General features: G+C 38.9%; 1 protein-coding gene and 1 long non-coding RNA gene across 7 annotated transcripts in view; both read left to right on the forward strand.

Annotated features, from left to right (window-relative positions):
* Positions 1 to 7,072, forward strand: part of mfn2 (mitofusin 2) — a 16,132-nt gene extending 9,060 nt beyond the window's left edge. For all 6 annotated transcript variants that reach the window (XM_047799936.1, XM_047799938.1, XM_047799935.1 and 3 more), the window contains 11 exons: positions 50 to 203; positions 347 to 414; positions 1,296 to 1,417; positions 1,838 to 1,964; positions 2,734 to 2,838; positions 3,050 to 3,152; positions 3,276 to 3,499; positions 3,925 to 4,080; positions 4,188 to 4,384; positions 5,243 to 5,377; positions 5,476 to 7,072. In XM_047799936.1, the coding sequence (XP_047655892.1) occupies positions 50 to 203; positions 347 to 414; positions 1,296 to 1,417; positions 1,838 to 1,964; positions 2,734 to 2,838; positions 3,050 to 3,152; positions 3,276 to 3,499; positions 3,925 to 4,080; positions 4,188 to 4,384; positions 5,243 to 5,377; positions 5,476 to 5,545 (1,461 nt within the window). In that variant the 3' untranslated portion in view covers positions 5,546 to 7,072. The remainder of the gene's footprint in view (positions 1 to 49; positions 204 to 346; positions 415 to 1,295; positions 1,418 to 1,837; positions 1,965 to 2,733; positions 2,839 to 3,049; positions 3,153 to 3,275; positions 3,500 to 3,924; positions 4,081 to 4,187; positions 4,385 to 5,242; positions 5,378 to 5,475) is intronic.
* Positions 7,073 to 13,865: 6,793 nt separating this feature from the next.
* LOC125138525 lies at positions 13,866 to 16,150 on the forward strand. The gene is made up of 2 exons (XR_007137711.1): positions 13,866 to 13,922; positions 15,147 to 16,150. It is a non-coding gene; the product is annotated as an uncharacterized LOC125138525 (long non-coding RNA).
* Positions 16,151 to 19,650: the final 3,500 nt, after the last annotated feature.

Below are 19,650 nucleotides of genomic sequence, written 5' to 3' on the forward strand. Positions count from 1 at the left end.
CACAATGACATAAGCAGTATGTGAGCGTGAAGCTTGTCGTGTGTTTCAGGTTCGCCGCCAGCACATGGATCGCTGCAGCAGTTTCCTGGTAGAAGAACTGGGAGTTGTGGACCGAGCGCAGGCCGGCGACCGAATCTTCTTTGTTTCTGCTAAAGAGGTTCTGCAGGCACGTGTGCAGAAGGCCCAGGGCATGCCTGAAGCAGGTAAGCCAAACCTTTCCGTATCTCTACGTGGCCTCTACAATATATAGAGCACTAGAGATCACAGATAACATGTACATAAAGAATATGAAGTTAAATAAGTGTCCACAACACATCGATTCTTATGTCCTTTTACTGCAATGCAGGAGGTGCCCTGGCTGAAGGATTTCAAGCGCGAATGTTCGAGTTTCAGAATTTCGAGCGGCGATTTGAAGTAGGCTTCAGGCATTTGATGCCCTAATGCAGTGGTCCCCAACCTTTTTTTCACAGCGGACCGGTGGGGGTTGGGGGGTGGCGGTTATACAATTAAATTAAAATTAAAAATATTAATTTAATTCTATTTAAACATGCCTTTTTAACTCACTACAACGCTAAATCATTGAGAACCCTGAGCTTGTTTCTTTGCAACGAGACGGTTCCATCTGGGGTAACAGGAGACAATGACATCCGAAGTGTGTTGCTTATGTCCAGTTTATTCTGTTGTTTTGGTTGCTGTCACTGCAGAAAACCCCGCTTCACACAGATAGCATGTCGGAAATGGCAATAGGGATTTAAGTGCTGTGGTGACAATCTCAGGGTATTCCGCCATGACTTTAATCCAGAACACCGGCAGAGTTTCTAACTTTCTAATGACGTCTGTTTCGTGCACATTTTTGCTAATTTGTGGGTTAAATTTGAGCAAACACAATATACACGTACACCAAGAACTGTTAAACATGACAAAGTACCGGTGAACAGAGAGAAGAGCGATACACACCTTCTCTCCACCAAAGCTACAACGCCACTGCCGCTTGCAGCCGCTCAGCTCCAGACGTCACCTAAACCCGGCCCGATATCATGATATTATTAGTGCGGCTTTAGGTGACGTCACTCAGCTCCCGGTTAACCTCTCGTCCATGGAAAGTCGCACAAACCCGAGAAAAATACACCACAGTAAATAAAATGGAAACAATTTAATGTTCCTTGGGCGGCCCGGTACCATTTGGACCACGGCCCAGGGGTTGGGGACCATTGCTCTAAAGTAACAATTTCAATGGAGAATTTATTTATTCGTTGAGACAACAGTCTGAAAAGCTTTGGTTTGTGTGATCGTAGGAGTGCATCTCCCAGTCGGCGGTGAAGACCAAGTTTGAGCAGCACACCGTTCGGGCCAAGCAGATATCAGAAGCACTGCGACTCATCATGGACTCTGTGCACGTGGCAGCCCAAGAGCAGAGGTGTGAAATTAAACACTCTATGGCTGCAAGCGGTTATACGATTCCGCCATCAGAGCAGGCTTTCAAATCAGACGTAACTTAAGAGTAAACAAGAGTAACCGAATATTTACAATGTCCAGGATCATTAGTAAAGTGACTGGTGTTATCTGTGATCTAGAAGACACCGGCACTGTAACTCTGTACAAGTTGTCCTACATGATGGAGATGGACCAATAAGCCTTTTAGATTAGCCTTTTAGATTAGTTTAACAGAGTGTCTGATATGTAGCCGATCTCGTATCAGAGTTTGCATTGGTCTGAGTGTGTGTGTGTAAATAAGAAGACGCTTAAAATAGTTTTTATGCGTATCAATGCCAACATTAGCTATAAAATTGATGTAAATCCTGTCCTGTAAAATAAGTTATGTCTACTGATGATTCAGGATCCACTGCATGGAAACTAAAGAGGAGCGGGAGGACCGGCTGGAGTTCATCGATAAGCAGCTGGACCTGCTCACCCAGGACTGCAAGAATAAGATCAAGAAGATCACAGAGGAGGTGGAAAAACAGGTAACGTAGAGCTACGTGTAATTACCATGTGTCTCAATGCCTACATTCCAGAAACACTTGCAGTGTTAAAACGTTTAGGGTTTAGGGTAATCTTTACTACACATATTTTAACACGTTCTCCTGTTGGAGCTGATTTTAATCCAGCTTTTCCCAATTGCAGCATTTTTTGTGGATTTTGAGTTTGTCTGCCATCTAGTGGTGAGAAAAGGGAACCGTCGGGTAGAAAATGGTGAATAATTATTACTTAGAAATATGAAAAATGTAGAAATTTAATATAAAAATGAAAATAAAGAGATTAAAATAAAATGTGAGTAGCTTGATTATAGAGCTCTGTGTTTAGAGAAAAAAAAAATCAATTACAGATAGAAACCAAAGAGCAAGATCATAATATAAACTAATAAATAATTTGTGGTGTTTAAACAACTAGAAGCATGAATAAAAAAAATTATTAACTTGTATTAGACCAGGCCAAATAGTCAATGATTGTTTCTATTAGCTATATTACATATTAACAATATTATAACTAATATTGTGGTGTTAGGTTTATTATTTTTTAGCATAGATAGATAGATAGATATAGTTTTATTGTCATTGCAGGTCAATAGGTTTATGGGTGTAGGGTAAAAACTGGACAAGATAAACAAGGTAAAACAGATTGTAGTCTACAGTCTCTCTCTCTCTCTCTCACACAACAGTTTTACTTGTATTGTGTTGCCTTCCTCTGAGATGGTAGCTGTAGTCATATTTTTTACTTTGTGCTGTGTTTCAGGTGTCAAATGCAATGGCTGAGGAGATCAGGAGACTGAATGTGCTGGTAGATGAATTTCACATGGACTTCCATCCATCACAAGTGGTTATAAAAGTCTACAAGAACGTGAGTGCAGTAGATCTAGCATTCTAGCTCATCTGTTCTCTGTTATACTGTTTGTGTATTTCTTTTGCTTTCACTTTTACAGTTTATTATTCTTACCAAGACCTGCTGAACGGAAAGTCCACAGCTTTCCCGACCCCTATTTAGTCCTGTGTCGGCAAACAGGATACCTTGACAAGTCGGTGCTTGTAATCTGTGTGTTTTTGGTTTGCAGGAGCTTCACAAGCATATAGAAGAGGGTCTGGGTAGGAATATGTCTGAGAGGTGTTCCAACGCCATCAGTGTAGCACTGCACAGCACAAAAACTGAAATGATCGGTCAGTATTGCAGGAAAAACTAGAATCTTGGTTTGCATTGGATTTTAATGTCCGGCTTACTCGCAATAGTACTGCACAGTTTAATTCCAGTTCAGTCATATAAACACCTTCACTGTACTACAGATGGCCTGAAGCCTTTGCTGCCCACCTCGATAAGGGAGCAAGTGGATAAGATGGTGGCACCCAGACAGTGTTTCAGTCTCTGCTACGACCTCAACTGTGACAAGTTGTGCAGTGACTTTCAGGAGGACATCGGCTTCCACTTCTCCTTGGGCTGGACCATGCTGGTCAATCGCTTTCTTGGTCCTAAGAACACCCGCCGTGCCCTTATGGGCTACAACGACCAGGTAATCGATGGCTTCATACTGTACGATGGTGCTTAGTTTTGCTGTAGACCGAGCTTTAGCTGAACGTAAGCGTGTGAGTGTAGCTCTGAAATGCATCTCATAGAAACTGTGTATAAGAGAACTGAGATTGGTCTAAAGATAAGAATCAGAACCGTGTGCATTCCTAGAGAAGTCAAGAGATCTGATCGATGCATTCCTCCCTTCTATTAATCATTAACTCATTATAATATTTATCATGCCCATAGCCTGATATACAACGATTATGAAAATGAAATACACCATATGAGGGTCAAGTTTTAATAAGATTGTGAATTCATTTTAAGTGAGACTTCTGTACTGTGAAGTAATGAAGTCTGATGTCAGGTTTTTTTTTGCTGTGTAGCTCTTTAGGTAAATGCCTGCCAAATGTGTTTGTGTTTCTGCAGGTTCCCAGGCCTTTGGCAATCACTCCTGTTGGTAACGCTATGCCCCCCTTCCCTCAAGGCTCCGTGACCCAAGAAGAGCTCATGGTCTCTATGGTGACAGGACTTGCTTCTCTTACGTCCCGGACGTCCATGGGCATCATAGTCGTTGGAGGAGTGGTATGATATCTGTTGTTCATCTAAACATTTAGTTGTTTTTATACGGGATGTGTGTAGACATGAAATTTAAAACCTCTGTGCTTCGTGTGTGTGCGTGTGTGTGTCAGATCTGGAAGGCTGTTGGGTGGAGGCTCATTGCTCTGTCGGTGGGGCTCTATGGCCTTCTTTATGTGTATGAGAGGCTCACATGGACCACTAAGGCGAAAGAACGAGCCTTCAAGAGGCAGTTTGTGGACTACGCCAGTGAGAAGCTGCAGCTCATCGTCAGCTACACCGGCTCCAACTGCAGCCACCAAGTCCAGCAGTAAGTTTCAGTTCAGCTGGATTCCATGATGTGTCTCAAAGGGAAGTACCAGGGGGAAAAAACACTGACTATGGAAAGTGTTTAGTTTTGGATTGGAATGGAAACATTGGACATCATACACAAACAGTACAGATTTGTGTTTCCGTTTGTTTCAACCGATACACATCCGTCACATAACGTATCTCCAGAATTATTAAATAACATCAACAGAGAGAAAGTGTAGAAATGTTTAAAATGATGTTAAACAAAGGTATATGGAAGCAACTGAAAGTGAAGATTAGACCGTCAAAGTGAACTGTCCTACCTAATGTCCTTGCCCACGTCCTCAGTATCTCAAACGATATATTTATTTATTTATTTATTAATTACACACTACATGTAAAATATGTTTCTTGTTTCTATAATTACATTTGGGCTGTGCTTATTACTTATGTCTTTATGTCTAACGGTTAGAATACTCTTTACAGACCGAGAATTTAGTCTCTTGCTCATTAGTCATCAGCCATGTTTAGTCAGTTTTAGGTTTCAGTAAAACAAAACACACTTAAATCTGAAGATGCCTCTTCTATTTGCCTCCATATGATTGTAGAAAGTCTTCCATCGCTCCATTTCTCAGATCTCGAGAGCTTGTTCAGTAAATAATTATTAACGCTGATACTTAAGCTTGAGTGTAATAAATGGGCAATTCGCGGTAGTCTGTCATCGCTCCCTCTAGTGGACAAACCTTTACACTACATCAGAATGACGGCAATGGAGGATTTCTTGTTCCTTGATGTCTTCATTGTATTGTAAAATGATGCAGTGCTCTACTAAAGTCATTTCCAGGAAAAGAAACTAATATTTATGTGTCTATTGCAGAGAACTGGCAGGCACCTTCAACCAGCTGTGCCAGCAGGTCGATGTTACACGACAGCAGCTGGAGGAAGACATTCAGGACATGAACCGCAAGATCGAACAGCTGGACACTTTACAGAGCAAAGCCAAGCTGCTCAGGTAACCACCTGATCTTTATACTCTTCCATACAAAGAGAGTCTTACATTTAAAAAAAACAAAAAAAACAAAACGTTAATCACATACGTCTTCTTTGTAGGAACAAAGCCGGCTGGTTGGACAGTGAGCTGAACATGTTCACCCAACAGTACCTTCATCAGAGCCGATAAAGGAACACCGGCGTATTTATTTAACAACGTGACCAAGTCCAACACTCTTCACTTCTACTGCTACCTAAAAGTGTGCTGCAAAGCACGGCCAAATTTACTCCCCCTTTCGGTCGATTCTGTGCGTTCTCCTTATGCATATAATGAGATCTTTAAGCCATGCTTTTACAGAAGAGATGAGGAAGATTTAATAATTACCAAGTCAATCGGAAGTCAGAAACGACCGCCTTGTTTTCTACTGGCATTTCATATACACTTGCCTCGGTAGATTCTGAAATAGTAAACTCGCACCTTAAAGACGGGCAACCTTTTTTTTTTTGTTTTTTTAAGGTTTCTTGTTTTCTCTTGGAAATAGATTTTTTTTCTTTTCTTCTGTGTGTTTTGAATTAATTATTTATTATTTGCATTGTTGTTGTTTACCTTGTCGTCTTGTCTCGGATGTGGCCAGTGGGATTTACAGTGATGGTTCCTGTATGCTAAAAAGCCATGGAGGAAAAGAATAGATTGCAAATGATTCCCTATCTTCGCTGAATAAGCTTGTTTAATGAAACACATAATGAATCATGGAAATAAAGTTTTGCAGTCACAACTCCGCTCAACGGGGTGGATGTAGTTTAGGTGACCGTTAAGAAATGTAACCAAACGCCGAGGATGTGCAAAAAGGACACCATTTTGTCTGCGTTGCTTTAGATAAATGTGTGGCAGCCTGGGAAAACTCTTCACATGGAGAAATCCATAATGCACGGCACCAGACAATAATATCCCCCAAATATTACAAGTGGAGAAAATATAAACATTTGTATACTTTATGCCAGGCATTAACTATCTGATTCCAAACCTATTTGTTTTGCTATCTGATAACTACAGCATAATGTGTGTAAAGGACACTAAGCTAATAAGGTTTCCTTACCAAATTCCATAGTTGTAGTAAAATGGCAAAAGAAAGAAATAAATAAATAAAACACCAATTTTTGCATTTATCTAGCAGGTTCTGAGCGCTAACAAAACATGAAATTTCCTCGAGAGGGCAAATGGCCGTTATGTTTATGGACTACTATTTAATCTTGTTCGAATGAATGAAATGTTTCCGGGATTTGTGACGTATCACTTCGCCGAATTGTCTTACACTGAGATTGACAAAAAAAATATATTACTACTTTGTGTGTGTGTGTGTGTGTGTGTGTGTGTGTGTGTGTGTGTGTGTGTGTATAAATAATAATCACCAGTCCATCGCTGTTTCCACCTCGTGTGTAATAGCTGTTCAGCTTGGATTATAGATTGTGCCAAGTGTTTAAGAAAGAGATCTGAAGAATTCTTCACTTATTTTGCACTTTACAGTTGCTGCTTTTTGATTCTTATTATTTGTTGTTGTTGTTGTTGCCAGGTGTTCAGCAAGTGAAATGATATGAAGAACAATTGATCTTTAGATTCCATGTCAGTAATAATGTATAGCTTCGCATGCTTTGACTAATGTAACACAATGTCCTGTATTCCATACGTTAAACGAAATAAACTTGATACTACCAGAAATTTTCTCCTGCTTTATTCAGATTGTCTTTTACAACGTTGCAGGCTTCAGATGCAGGCTGCTCGGGATGGGATCATTTTACTGATATGTTTTCACCATAATGAATATTATTAAGAGGGAACGCATACTTGAAAAAGCAATCAATGCAGAGAATGACATGTTAAGATGCATTAATAAAATGTATATCTCTACCGGACTAATAGTACAAATGCCTAAGGCACTGTATAATTTAATATGCTTTTTAATTAAGAGGTGAACTTAGATAAACTGCTTAATTAAGCCAAGCTAATTAAAAAGTCAAATTAAGCATTACGTTTAAATGTCTTCTACTTTAGAATTAATTGAACAAAACCAAGTCGAATTATTTCAGGATTTTGTGGATGTCTGTTTGTCCAGTGGAGAGGAAACTAACGCTAATATTCATTATTAGCTCTTGTAGCTTGTCATTGAAATGCTATCTTTGAAAATTGTTTTAAAAAATAATTTAAATGTTAAGTGAAACCGTTTTATCTTGGACAAAAGAAAGCAGTGCATGAGATTGTGGGTAAAATAACAAAATCCGTTTGAAATCATTATCTCTCCTTTCCAGGACATAAAGTAGCATGATTAATATCAAATAGTTTAATATGCAAACAGTAATTAAAGCCGTAATAAATGAAGCAGCACTACCAACCTCTTGCAAGTCCCTGAACTCATTTGCATGTTAATTATCATTAGCAGCAAAAGGAAAAACCTACATAAGCTAAATTACCAGCTCAATCACCTTGTGGTCCAGATGTTTCTCCACCTGAAGAAAGGATATACAGGATATAACGTAGGCTATCATAGGTCAATATTTGAAGTAGATGTTCATATTCTTTTGAACATCTTTTATTTGTTATTCTTATTAGGTGTCTGCCAATTTGACATCACTGTTTCGTTGGCAAATAAAAATCTCAGGGATAACGGTCAGTTTTCCTGTTTATCTCCCAAATCACCATTTCCAACATCATATTAATGGAAATAAGTGGAGACTACGAACGCTGGACCCAAATTTATTATGTGATGTAGTTACACTGACTTAAGGCTCGGTTAGTCAACAATCTCCAACAAGCACAACGGTGTTGACATGATGTTAACAGGAAAGGTGAAGCTTATGATCTTGATCTGTTTAAGCAGATTGTAGAGATGAGTCGGTAACTGATATGTCAATGAAAGGCAGAGCCAAAAAAACTATTTCATTACAAACAATTTGGATGAATTGATGATAAAATTTATACAATTATGATTACATTTACATTACAGCATTGGGCAGACACCCTTATCCAGAGCAACTTACATTATTTCATATTTATACAACTGAGTAATTGAGGGTTAAGGGCCTTGCTCGGGGACCCAAAAGTGGCATCTTAGTGGGCCCTTTGTCAACGCCAGTGTTGTTGCACTTAACCTGACATACAATCAGACAGCTGCCACTCTGGATATTGTGTTTTGCCTTGTGTGGATTTGGGTGGTGTCTGGTTTGTCCGCTGCTCTCTGTTGTTGCTCCAAGACTCCCTCCATGCACCTCCTTGCTCTGAGCTGGAGTGACACTAACGGGCCTGCTTCCCAACAACCTGACGTTTATCTCCATGATGACGTTTCAGGCTTTATCAGGAGATGAATAAATGAGAAACTCAGTGCCTTTGGAGCAGTCGTTCTCCATCATGACCTGAAGGGGACAGCAAGAAGCTACAGAAAGTAAATAATGACCGTTACATGCATTACACATTAAAAATATTGTAGAGGTTGACATTCAGGAAATACACTATTTGAGAAAAAAAAAAAAAACCTACTCCACTACACACTTGTCACCTTGTTCTGCAAGTACACACTGGTTTTGACATTATAGTATAACTAAAGGGAAGTGAACACAGGTTCTTGGGAAAGGAATAAAATGTAGGGATCAGTAATTGTTTGCACTGGTGACAATGATGACTCTGATGACTGTCGTTCAGATTCTCCAGCAACAAAACTAGGCAGATTCAACATAAAGTGTCTTAATTAACAACTTAAAGGCAGTGTCTAAGATTTTTGAGAAAAGCTTCAGAAAACTGAATCGGGCCGAATAATAAACAAAAATCAAAACAAACGTGTAGCCAATGAGCAGAAAGGGGCGGGGCTTGTCAATATGCAGCGGATTTTAGCATTGACATGGAGGATAAAAACAAAGAAAGAAAGTGAAGAAAGACTTACGATAAGGCAAGAAGTAGGACGTGTTAATATAGGATCAGCTTTCCAGCGCTGGAGAGAACTGAAGGAGCAGGAAGTTGGCCACATTTTCACAGATTGGAGTTTCCCGAGTCAATAACTCCTGAGCTAAACGCTGTTACTACACAAATAACACCTCTTTTCTATTGTAGTAATGTACAGAGGCAGCTACAACCGTGTTTTGTGTAGTAACAGTGTTTAGCTCAGGAGTTACTGACTCGGGAAACTCCAATCTGTGAATATGCGGCCGACTTTACTAAAGACGCCGAGGTGCTTTTTTCCTTCTCGATAGGTGAATAACGTTGGTTTTGCTTTGTTACACAGAACTAATATATGCCGTTGTCCTTTACATGATTATGCTTGTGTGTCATTTTTGCTTGTTTGTTTATCTTTTTTTTTTTTGTTATCCAAAACCAGATGAAATAGCCACAGTGTCCAAATTAACTCAGTGCCTTAGAGAGATAAAAGACTGGATGAGCTGCAACTTTCTATTGTTAAACTCCGATAAGACTGAAATACTACTCATAGGTCCAAAAACCAGTGCACATAAACTCTCACAACTTAACTCCCATTTAGAGGGATGTACTATTACAAGTAGCTCGACAGTGAAAGACCTCGGTGTTATATTAGACAGTAACTTGTCTTTTAAAAATCATATCGCCCATACTACCAAAACAGCCTTCTTCCACCTTAGAAACATTGCCAAGCTGAGAAACATCCTGTCTGTATCTGATGCTGAGAAGCTAGTTCATGCGTTCATGACCTCTAGACTGGACTATTGCAATGCATTACTAGGTGGTTGTCCTGCATCTTTAATAAATAGGTTACAGTTAGTCCAAAATGCAGCTGCCAGAGTTCTCACTAGGACAAGAAAGTATGACCATATAACCCCAATTTTATCATCTCTACACTGGCTACCTGTTAGGTATAGAATTGACTACAAACTGCTGCTACTTACGTACAAGGCTCTTAATGGTTTAGCTCCCATGTATCTAACTAGTCTTCTAACACGTTACAATCCTTCACGCTCTCTGAGATCACAAAACTCAGGGCTTCTGGTAGTTCCCAGAATATCTAAGTCTACTAAAGGTGGTAGAGCATTTTCTTATTCAGCTCCCAAACTTTGGAATAGTCTTCCTGATAGTGTTCGGGGCTCAGACACACTTTCCCAGTTTAAATGTAGATTAAAAACTCATCTCTTCAGTCAGGCGTACACATAATACATCCCATAATATCATGCACCAGTACATCAGACCAGCGCATTTTTATGAACGGCAGATATGTTAATCCCTTTCCACTGCTTTTCTCTTTGTACCCATCCCGAGGCATCCAGACACTATACCAGCTCCCGACGTCCTCTGTGGGACGAAGCCTTTGGACGTCCACTGAGCCGAGGCCGACTCTAAGAATCCTGAGACATCTCCAGTTAGACTCTGTGGTACTCAGAAGATCAGAAGTCCTTGAACCTCACACCAATACAACATTTGTTTGACTGTATATCACAATCACACCCCCAGTGTCACCCATATGAGGATGGGTTCCCCCTTGAGTCCGGTTCCTCTCAAGGTTTCTTCCTTTACCAATTTAAGGGAGTTTTTCCTTGCCACTGCTGCCTGAGTCATCTCAGACTTGCTCATAGGGGAATAAATACATACACACTGTGAACTATATACATCTAATAATAATCTAGAATTTTTATTCTGTTAATTCTTATTTCTTTTATCATTCGTTATTTCCTTTATCATTAATTATGTTTACCTTCTGCTCTATGTTTATGTTCTGTAAAGCTGCTTTGAGACAATGTCTATTGTAAAAAGCGCTATACAAATAAACTTGAATTGAATTGAATTGAATTATCTGCACTCATATTGTTCTAACCTTCAGCTATGATAAAGACACATTTCTTTCCATTAGTTGCCTGGGTTACGTATGTATGTGTGGGCGGAGCTATAATACAGGGGTGGGACCCATTTGGGTTAGGGGCGTGTTTGTTTTGGTGATTTCAAATGTCGACATTCGATTTCAAAAATCAGAGACCCTGCGTTTAATACAGCTGTACAAAACCACCTACTGTTTGAGTAAAAAATGTGCTTTTGGCTTCATGGTAATCAGATCAATTGTGTGGCATTAAACATTTTAAACAATGATCATCTACATAGTGATGCATTTTTAGGTCTCTAACTCCAAAGTCTCTAAAAGAAATGCTAACACTTCTATACAAAGACTCTGGAAAATTCTAAAACAGGCCAGTGATCTTACCTGAACAGACCTTACTACAGTACCTTGGTCTTTTTAGGTGTTCCTTGAGGAGCTTTTTGGTCCTAACAGGCAGCTTCTGGGCTTGTGCTACAAGCCTGCTCCTTACGTTCCTCTCTCTACCTTCTGTTCCTCTACCTGGCTGATGATATTCATGCTTCAATGATTCTGGTTTAGAAAGAAAATGAGAAAGATTTAGAGCCTAAAAAACACAGAAATATGATTTATGTCATGTACGGCCAACTTATTAACAAGCTTATTGTCTCCCATGGAAACAGAAAGGTTCAACATTCACAGTGTATTTGATTTCACCCCAGGTGAGCTTTGTGGAAGCTGGAGATGTGGATGGTGGTACTTCAGAAATGACACCATGAATCCACAGAGATAATAATTACACCAGTTTTATTGCCATATTATTATTTGCACAGCTGTACATCGGCACATGCATCTCTCCCTAGGTAGTTATAGATGTGTGCGAGAGAAACTGTGGTAATTGTCTGAGGTAAAAATCTGAGGTAACTTAATATTTTTTAAAACTTGTGTGCCAAAGTATATACGGTGTTACATGCTTCTGTTTTCGAATGTCCAAATATATACTTTGAGATAAATGATAAGCTAGCTAAACATATACTTAGTTAATTTACACTGCTGGCCACAAGTACACACTAAATAATTTTGAACAAAAATCAAATCAGTGGTTATCCACATTTTAATATTTATTTGAAGAGACTCAGCTCATTATTGTAATAAAGGTGTATTCAGGCATAAATGTGGATGATTTTTACTCACTGATCAATCAAGTTATAAACCAGTCTCATATTAATGCGTATTTGGTTGTATTTCTCAGGCCAGGTCATATTAATATTAATGTACATTTCTTTTGCAGACAGTGTGATTGGCACTAGGTGTAAATAATCTCACAGATTTTTGTGACACGTTCATTTTGGGCTAAGTTTTAGTAGACCAACAAAAAAGCAGTAATACAGTATTCCTACTGTAAATGTTATACAATTATACTTAAACAAATGTAACACTGAAGCCATAGACAAATAAAACTATTTCCAGAAAAGATAAAAGTTGTGAAAGCACTTAATTAGTTCATCAAGGCTGCACCCTTAAAGTTAAAATGAATAAATGCTCTATATTGCCCTCTAGTGGAATAAGTAATAGCCTGTTTCAGAAGGCAAATGTCTTCTAGAACACAGGTCAAATTTTAGCCAGGTTAGAAAACAAATATGCCTGTATGTGACAGGTTTGAAATATATTTATTTGCATTAGATATGTTCAATGCTTTAATTCCATTTTTTTAAGTTATACTGCTTACTTACATTTCTTCATTACATTACACTACACTTTAATTGATAATAAATACATTATTATCATATTCACTATATCTTGAAAATAATACAAGTAATGTCAGATCTGACATACTTTTTCTTGGTTAGTACAATATCTGTGCCATGACATGATTTGGACATTTGAAATAGTCATATTAATGTTTGGATGGATTTTATTTTAGGTGTGATGAACAGACATAACAAGCTTTTTAAAGTGTGATGTTGATGCATTTAATAATGTTATTTGAAGTGAAACAAAATTTGAGAAGAACATAATTGTTAATAATTTTTCTTATTTAACTTGGGGAAAAAAGCTTCACATTCGACCAGGAATCAGAATCAGAATCAGAGCTTTATTACCAGGTATGTTTTCACATGTGAGGAAATTATTTTAGTGACAGAAGCTCCACAGTGTAACAGAATGACATATATAATATAGACAAATAGTACAAATGTAAGTGTGAAATGTGCAATTGAAATATACATAGTATGTGTTTTTTTTATCTAAATTATGTGTAAGAATAGTGTTGTGTGTTCAGTGTATGTTAAGTGTTCATCGGATGGATTGCCTGAGGGAAGAAACCGTTCCTATGTCTGGTCGTTCTGGTGCTCAGGGCTCTGTAGCGTCGACCAGATGGCAACAGTTCAAAGAGGGAGTGTGCTGGATGTGAGGGGTCCTGAGTGATTGTCTTTGCCCTTTTGCTCACTCTGGAGAAGTACAGGTCTTGGAGAGTGGGGAGAGTTGTGCCAATGGTTTGCTCAGCAGTCCGAGGTCAACAGTTCTGAGGTCAGATTTGGTAGCTGAGATGAAACCAAACAGTAATTGAGGATGGATTTATTGATGGCAGTGTAGAACTGTTTTAACAGATCCTGTGGCAGGTTGAAGTTCCTCAGCTGGTGAAGGAAGTACAACCTCTGCTGGTCTTTTTTCACTATGGAGTCTATGTGAATGTCCCACTTCAGGTCCTGGGAGATTGTGGTTCCCAGGAATCTGAATGACTCCACTGCTGTCACAATGCTGTCCATGATGGTAAGTGGGGGGAGAGCAGGGGGGTTTCTCCTGAAGTCCACTATCAACTCTGTCTTGAGCGTGTTCAGCTCCAGGTTGTTAAGGCTGCACCAGACAGCCAGCCACTCAATCTCCAGTCTGTAGGCAGACTTGTCCTGCATGAGGCCGATCAGTGTGGTGTCATCTGCAAACTTCAGGAGCTTGACAGATGGGTCATTAGAGGTGCAGTAATTTGTGTACAGGGAGAAGAGCAGTGGGCAGAGAACACAACCCTGAGGGGCACCAGTGCTGATGGTGCGGGTGCTGGATTTGATTTTTCCCAGTCGCACTAGCTGCTGCCTGTCTGTCAGAAGGGCACGGAGAGCTGGGTTAATTTGGGCTGGAGGAGTGATGGGATGATGGTGTTAAAAGCAGAGCTGAAGTCCACAAACAGGATCCTCACATAAGTCTCATTATACAAGTCCCAGAATACATTGAGTGTCAGTGTATGCTTTCTTTACTACTTCAACATTTTGAGCTCCTGCTCATGCAATGCATGGATACAGCAAATCATGCCTGGGTAACTGTACTCCTCTTGACCCCCTGGCTGTGGATAGCTGGTGCATTGTGAGGAAGCATGATTGCAGAGTAAACACTCTTCTATTGTACTACTCTCAGGATAAAAAAAATCAAGATTTGATTATTACATAAAGAGGAACCAAACCAGTCCACATGCATGCCCTTCTTGTTCCTTAATAACCCAGTGTTGCATTTTCCTATGATACATTTTTCCTGGTATTCTCAGCACTGGCCTGCTTTTTTGATAGACTTTTGCCAAACGACTGCAGTGTCAGGTTTTGCATGTATTTTTAGTTTCATAAAGTTTGGGTTAAAGACTTTACAAAGCAAGGAGGGGAAATGTGAATTGAGAAATTTGTTCCACTGATGCCTTACAATGTCATTCTTAAAAACTCAACTTGAATTTCTGGCTAGTCATTAAATCCTGGTCATTGTGGTTTGGCTTTGCAGAAATATTTGTCTTAGCTCAGTTGCAATGTCGTAAACATATTAGAAATTAGGATGCAAGAGCAAAGGAAACCAGGAGCTGTTGCAGTAATATGTACTGATTTATCAATGACAGAGCTTATTTATGTGAGCAGACTATGCCAGTCTTCTGATGTCATACTGTGTGTGTGTGTGTGTGTGTGTGTGTGTGTGTGTGTGTGTGTGTGTGTGTCTGTGTGTGTACTTTGTGTGGGCACGGAGGGACAATATGGTCTTTATGAGCAGAGCTGCGCTCCAAGGCAAAAACATTGTTCAGCAGTAAAACATTCTGAAACCAAAACCACATGTTCCAAAGTGCAGGACACACTTTACATTGCAGAGCTGTTACTCAAACGGGACTGGAGGCTCCTGAGCTGTGCCACACCAGTGTTGGACATTGCACTTTTTCATTTCTACCTGGAGGCTTAAATGAAGAACAGATTCTGTTTCAGGCATGTTGCAGAAAAAGAAAGGGGGAGCAGCAGCTTGGGAAGGAGGGTGGGAGAGAAAGAGAGAGAGAGAGAGATTTTAAGCACAATTGAGACTCCTGCTTAATGTAGAATGTTTTGACAACTGACTATTTATTTTGCATTGTGATTTATTTTCCATTTTTTCAAATGGACTTTTCTCAACTCTGCAAGTTGCTGACAATTATATTCCTTCATATCATTCAACAACATATTCTATATTTGTTCATATAATACTACATCAAATACATTCTGTAATCAGTTTTTTTAATATCTGCTTTTAAGCTGCCTGTTAGCATCTTTGCTGCAAAGTATTTGTTTTAAGAGTAAAAATATAAATGCCCATAGATGCCTTGGCGGTCTGCAAATAATCCGCAGCCCAGTACTAAGATATTATATTTTTGTGTGTTTTGTTTTGTTTAAAAAATGTATTTAATGCAGACGCAAAACACCACACTCATAATTTTGCACAGTGTGGCGCTGAGAGGCCTCTTCAAAATGGCAAGATTTCAAGACTCAATTAAAACGCGCCGTAGCCAACGATGGGGTCCCTCTTATGAACAAAGAGAGCTCAAGTGTCTCTGCTATACATGCACAGGGATGCAGATACGCAGGCAAAGTTGCCTTTAGCTAGAGTTGAACTCTTGACTCGTGAGCAAGGTTTGGATGTAACTTCGTGTGAAGTGTGACTTCACAGGTGTATTTGTGTGAATAATAAGCAATTAAAGCATCGAAATAAATAAGCTTTTATTTCCATAATCACTGACCTGACCAACTCTGTTGTTGCTGTTGTTCGACTCTGTATGCACAAATCATTTCTGAATATACATCGAACGCATTTCATTGTGTTACAGGTACCCAAGTTTTGTTGTTTCCTTTTAAGAGATGATTTATTGCAAGTCATTTAGTTGTTCTAAATAAAACCACAATTAACCAAAATTAAATGATCATTCCTACACAATCACTGATAATATATGGAAATATATGCAGTATATGATATGCAGTTATAGTATAGTATATGCAGTTTTTATTTAATGGTCCCACGATGTCGTCTGATGTTGTTGTTTCCGTAGGTGATACGACGAGATTATACGTATCCACAGAAGATATAACAAGATGTGTAATAGGATTTTGAAGATGTTTTGGCTTCATTAGCTTAATCTCACCCTAAATTATAAGAGAACTAATCTTTTTTTTTTAATCAAAATTATTGTTTAACAAAACCATGTGTTAAAATTATTCCTAGAAATTCTAATGAACCAAATGCAACCAAAGCATTTATATATATATATATATATATATATATATATATATATATATATATATATATATATATATATATATATATATATATATATATTCATTCATTTTCTTGCAAATATATTAGGATAGTCACATCAATATGGGGAAGATTATAGGATACACAAATGAAATCAGACACAAGAGAGACAAAAGCAAATTGACCATAAGTCTAGGCTATAGTTGTGAAAAAGCTACACATCTTAAAAGTCCTGTATCTACCATAATCAAAAGGACTGCATTTGTAACAAACCTGCCTGGAAAAGAAACCATGTGTATTTTGCGCCCAAGGACAGTGAGCAGGAAGTGAGAGGCAAAATGTATAGAGGGATGACAGTTGGAGGTTAAATGCCACCTTTCACCTCCAGCATACTGTTTGGGAGACACAGAAGTAATCCTTTAACCAGAAACACAAGCGCCTGGAGTTTTCTAGATGCTACTGGAACATAGTGGAACAATAATTCTGGGTTCAATGAATGGGCTTTTGGTGCAGACAACACTCGAGGTGGGTTTGGTATTAAAAGTCAGTCGGGAAATAAGCTTATCCGCATAGGCCTTTTGAAACGTACTGCATAAGGATACACGGCATCGTGGTAACCGTGAATCAGAAGATTTTAAATTTTACATTTTTTAAACATACATCCCATCAAATTCACACAACTAGTTCAGTATCCACATTATCAAACCTTGGATATAGGCTCCTGATGTAAAGAGCGAAAGATGAGAGACCACTAGAGAGGATCCTGGAGAGATGGTGATTGAGGAATACTCTCAGATTCATGTCAAGTCATCTTTACTTCTATAGTACATTTACAAGACAGCAAGTGTCAACCAAAGTGCTGCTCGGTAAAACAAAATCAATATCAGATTAAGATAGAATAACAACAATAACAAGACAACAACAAACAGATGTTAGAGACAGCCAGATGATGGAGACTTTACAAGCACTCAAATGCCTTGGGGAATAAACGTGTTCTCATATTGGCTTTAAAAATGTCTCTTGTGGGGGATGACTTTATAAACAATGGTAAAATATTCCACATTCAAAGAATGGGCTGATTAGAAAATCTGGAGGTAGAAATGAACAAACGTTTGGAGATAGAGTTTGGTGTAGTACCATGTAGAGCTTTAAAAACTTCATTTTGGTCAAATATCATTTATATTCTAGCATATTTACTCTGTTAGGAATAAAAACCAGGTTTCTCTCTTTAAGCAAAATAAATATAACAGCTACTGCTTCTTAAAACACTGAGTATGTCTTTAGAATCTTATCCAATTATAATCAAATCACTAAATAAGGATTGTGGCAGCTCAGTAAGGGATGTGGTAGCTCAGTGGTAAAGGTGTTCGACTACTGATCGGAAGGTCATTGGTTCGAAACCAAGTTGCCACTGCAGGGCCCCTGAGCACGGCCCTTAGCCTTTAATTGCTCAGGTGTATAAACTGAAATAAAAAAAAAATGTAAGTCACTCTGGATAACAGCGTCTGCTAAATGATGTAAATGTAAATTTTTCTCATTGTCGTGCATAAGCAGGACATGTGCATGAGCCACTTCAAAACATTTTCACACTCAAGTGAATAATCTATTAGTCTTTCTACAAGTGCATATACATATGACCAAATGCAAAGTGCTAAAGCTTTAGATTTTTAAGACACTGCTGCTGATTGTAGTGGAAGTAAATGATCTGACCTGTGGGAAATCCCCAGCTTTTAGTATATATTTTTCCCCCAAACGGTTTTGAACAGTAGGTCGATCAAGAGTATCAGATATGCATTGATATGATTGTATTGCGGCTCAAAGAGTCAGACCTGAGATCCATCTTGACATTTTAACATCTAAATCATTGTCAGGACATTTTCACTTTTTTAAAACCCAGTGGGAAAAAAAAAACAGGGAATGTTTTGCCCATATTTATTTGATTCTTTGTTTTTTGTTTTTTTAACATGTTTATTTCATAATGGATCACCATGACTGATCTATTTGGTTGAGACATAGATGTAGCTAGAACAGCTGTCTGGGAGGTGAAAAGTTCCCTTGTCAAAAAAACAACAACACAAAAACAAAAAGCCAACAGCTTTATTTGATTACAAAGGGATGTATGCCTCTCGTTGAGGAGAAATACTCCAAAGCCCGAGTCCAATCTGAGTCTAGGCATTCAGGGCTGGACCGTATGAGTCTCTCTAAAAATAAAGTATATTTTCTCCAGTATTTTTGGTTTTGAAAAACCTCCAAAAGCCCCCTAAGCACCCTGCAGTTTTTTCATCAGGTACTGCTTGCCAGTGACTTACCACTAATATCTCTGTCCAAAATAAACAGCAGGAGATTCTATTGTCCTATTACTCATATATTAAAGCCCACCCTCCCATTTGCCTTGTCTTCCCTTCTATATTCCACAATTGCCAATCCCAATCTAATTTATGGAATATTTTTTAGGTAACCGTATACGTTGAGGTGGCAGCGATAACATCTCCAGGCCCCTGTGACAGGCAGGAACTGTGCAGTGCGCAGTTAATAACATAAACTCCTGCAAAAGGCCAGGCCAAGTGAGCAAAGATGCAGGGAGAAGAGTTAGGAAGTCAGAGCGATCTAATTCAGAACATGTGAGGTTTCCCGATGGTGGATTAGCCAAGAAAACGGAACTCGGGCTTGAGTCCTGAGATCGCTTTCAATTAGATGCGCCCAGGGCGAATGAGTGAGACTCAGAGAAAGATTTGGAACGCTGTATGGAGGGCACAGTAGAGCACTTCTGGCTAGGGCTAGCACGGGGTCATGTCTAAGTGGTGCTAATAGAAGGCAACGGGTTTTGAGTATGCACTGGATTTGAACTGACCAGCACACAGCATAACAAATCGCATATCCTTTGGAAGATTGAATGAGGAGAGGGAAAGAAGTAGCCATCAATGGGGTACTTGTACTCGCCGATTCTTAGCTGTATTAAAAATGACTCAAGTAAAATTTT

This window comes from Tachysurus fulvidraco, chromosome 14, assembly GCF_022655615.1.
Source record: "Tachysurus fulvidraco isolate hzauxx_2018 chromosome 14, HZAU_PFXX_2.0, whole genome shotgun sequence".
NCBI classification, from domain to species: Eukaryota; Metazoa; Chordata; class Actinopteri; order Siluriformes; family Bagridae; genus Tachysurus; species Tachysurus fulvidraco.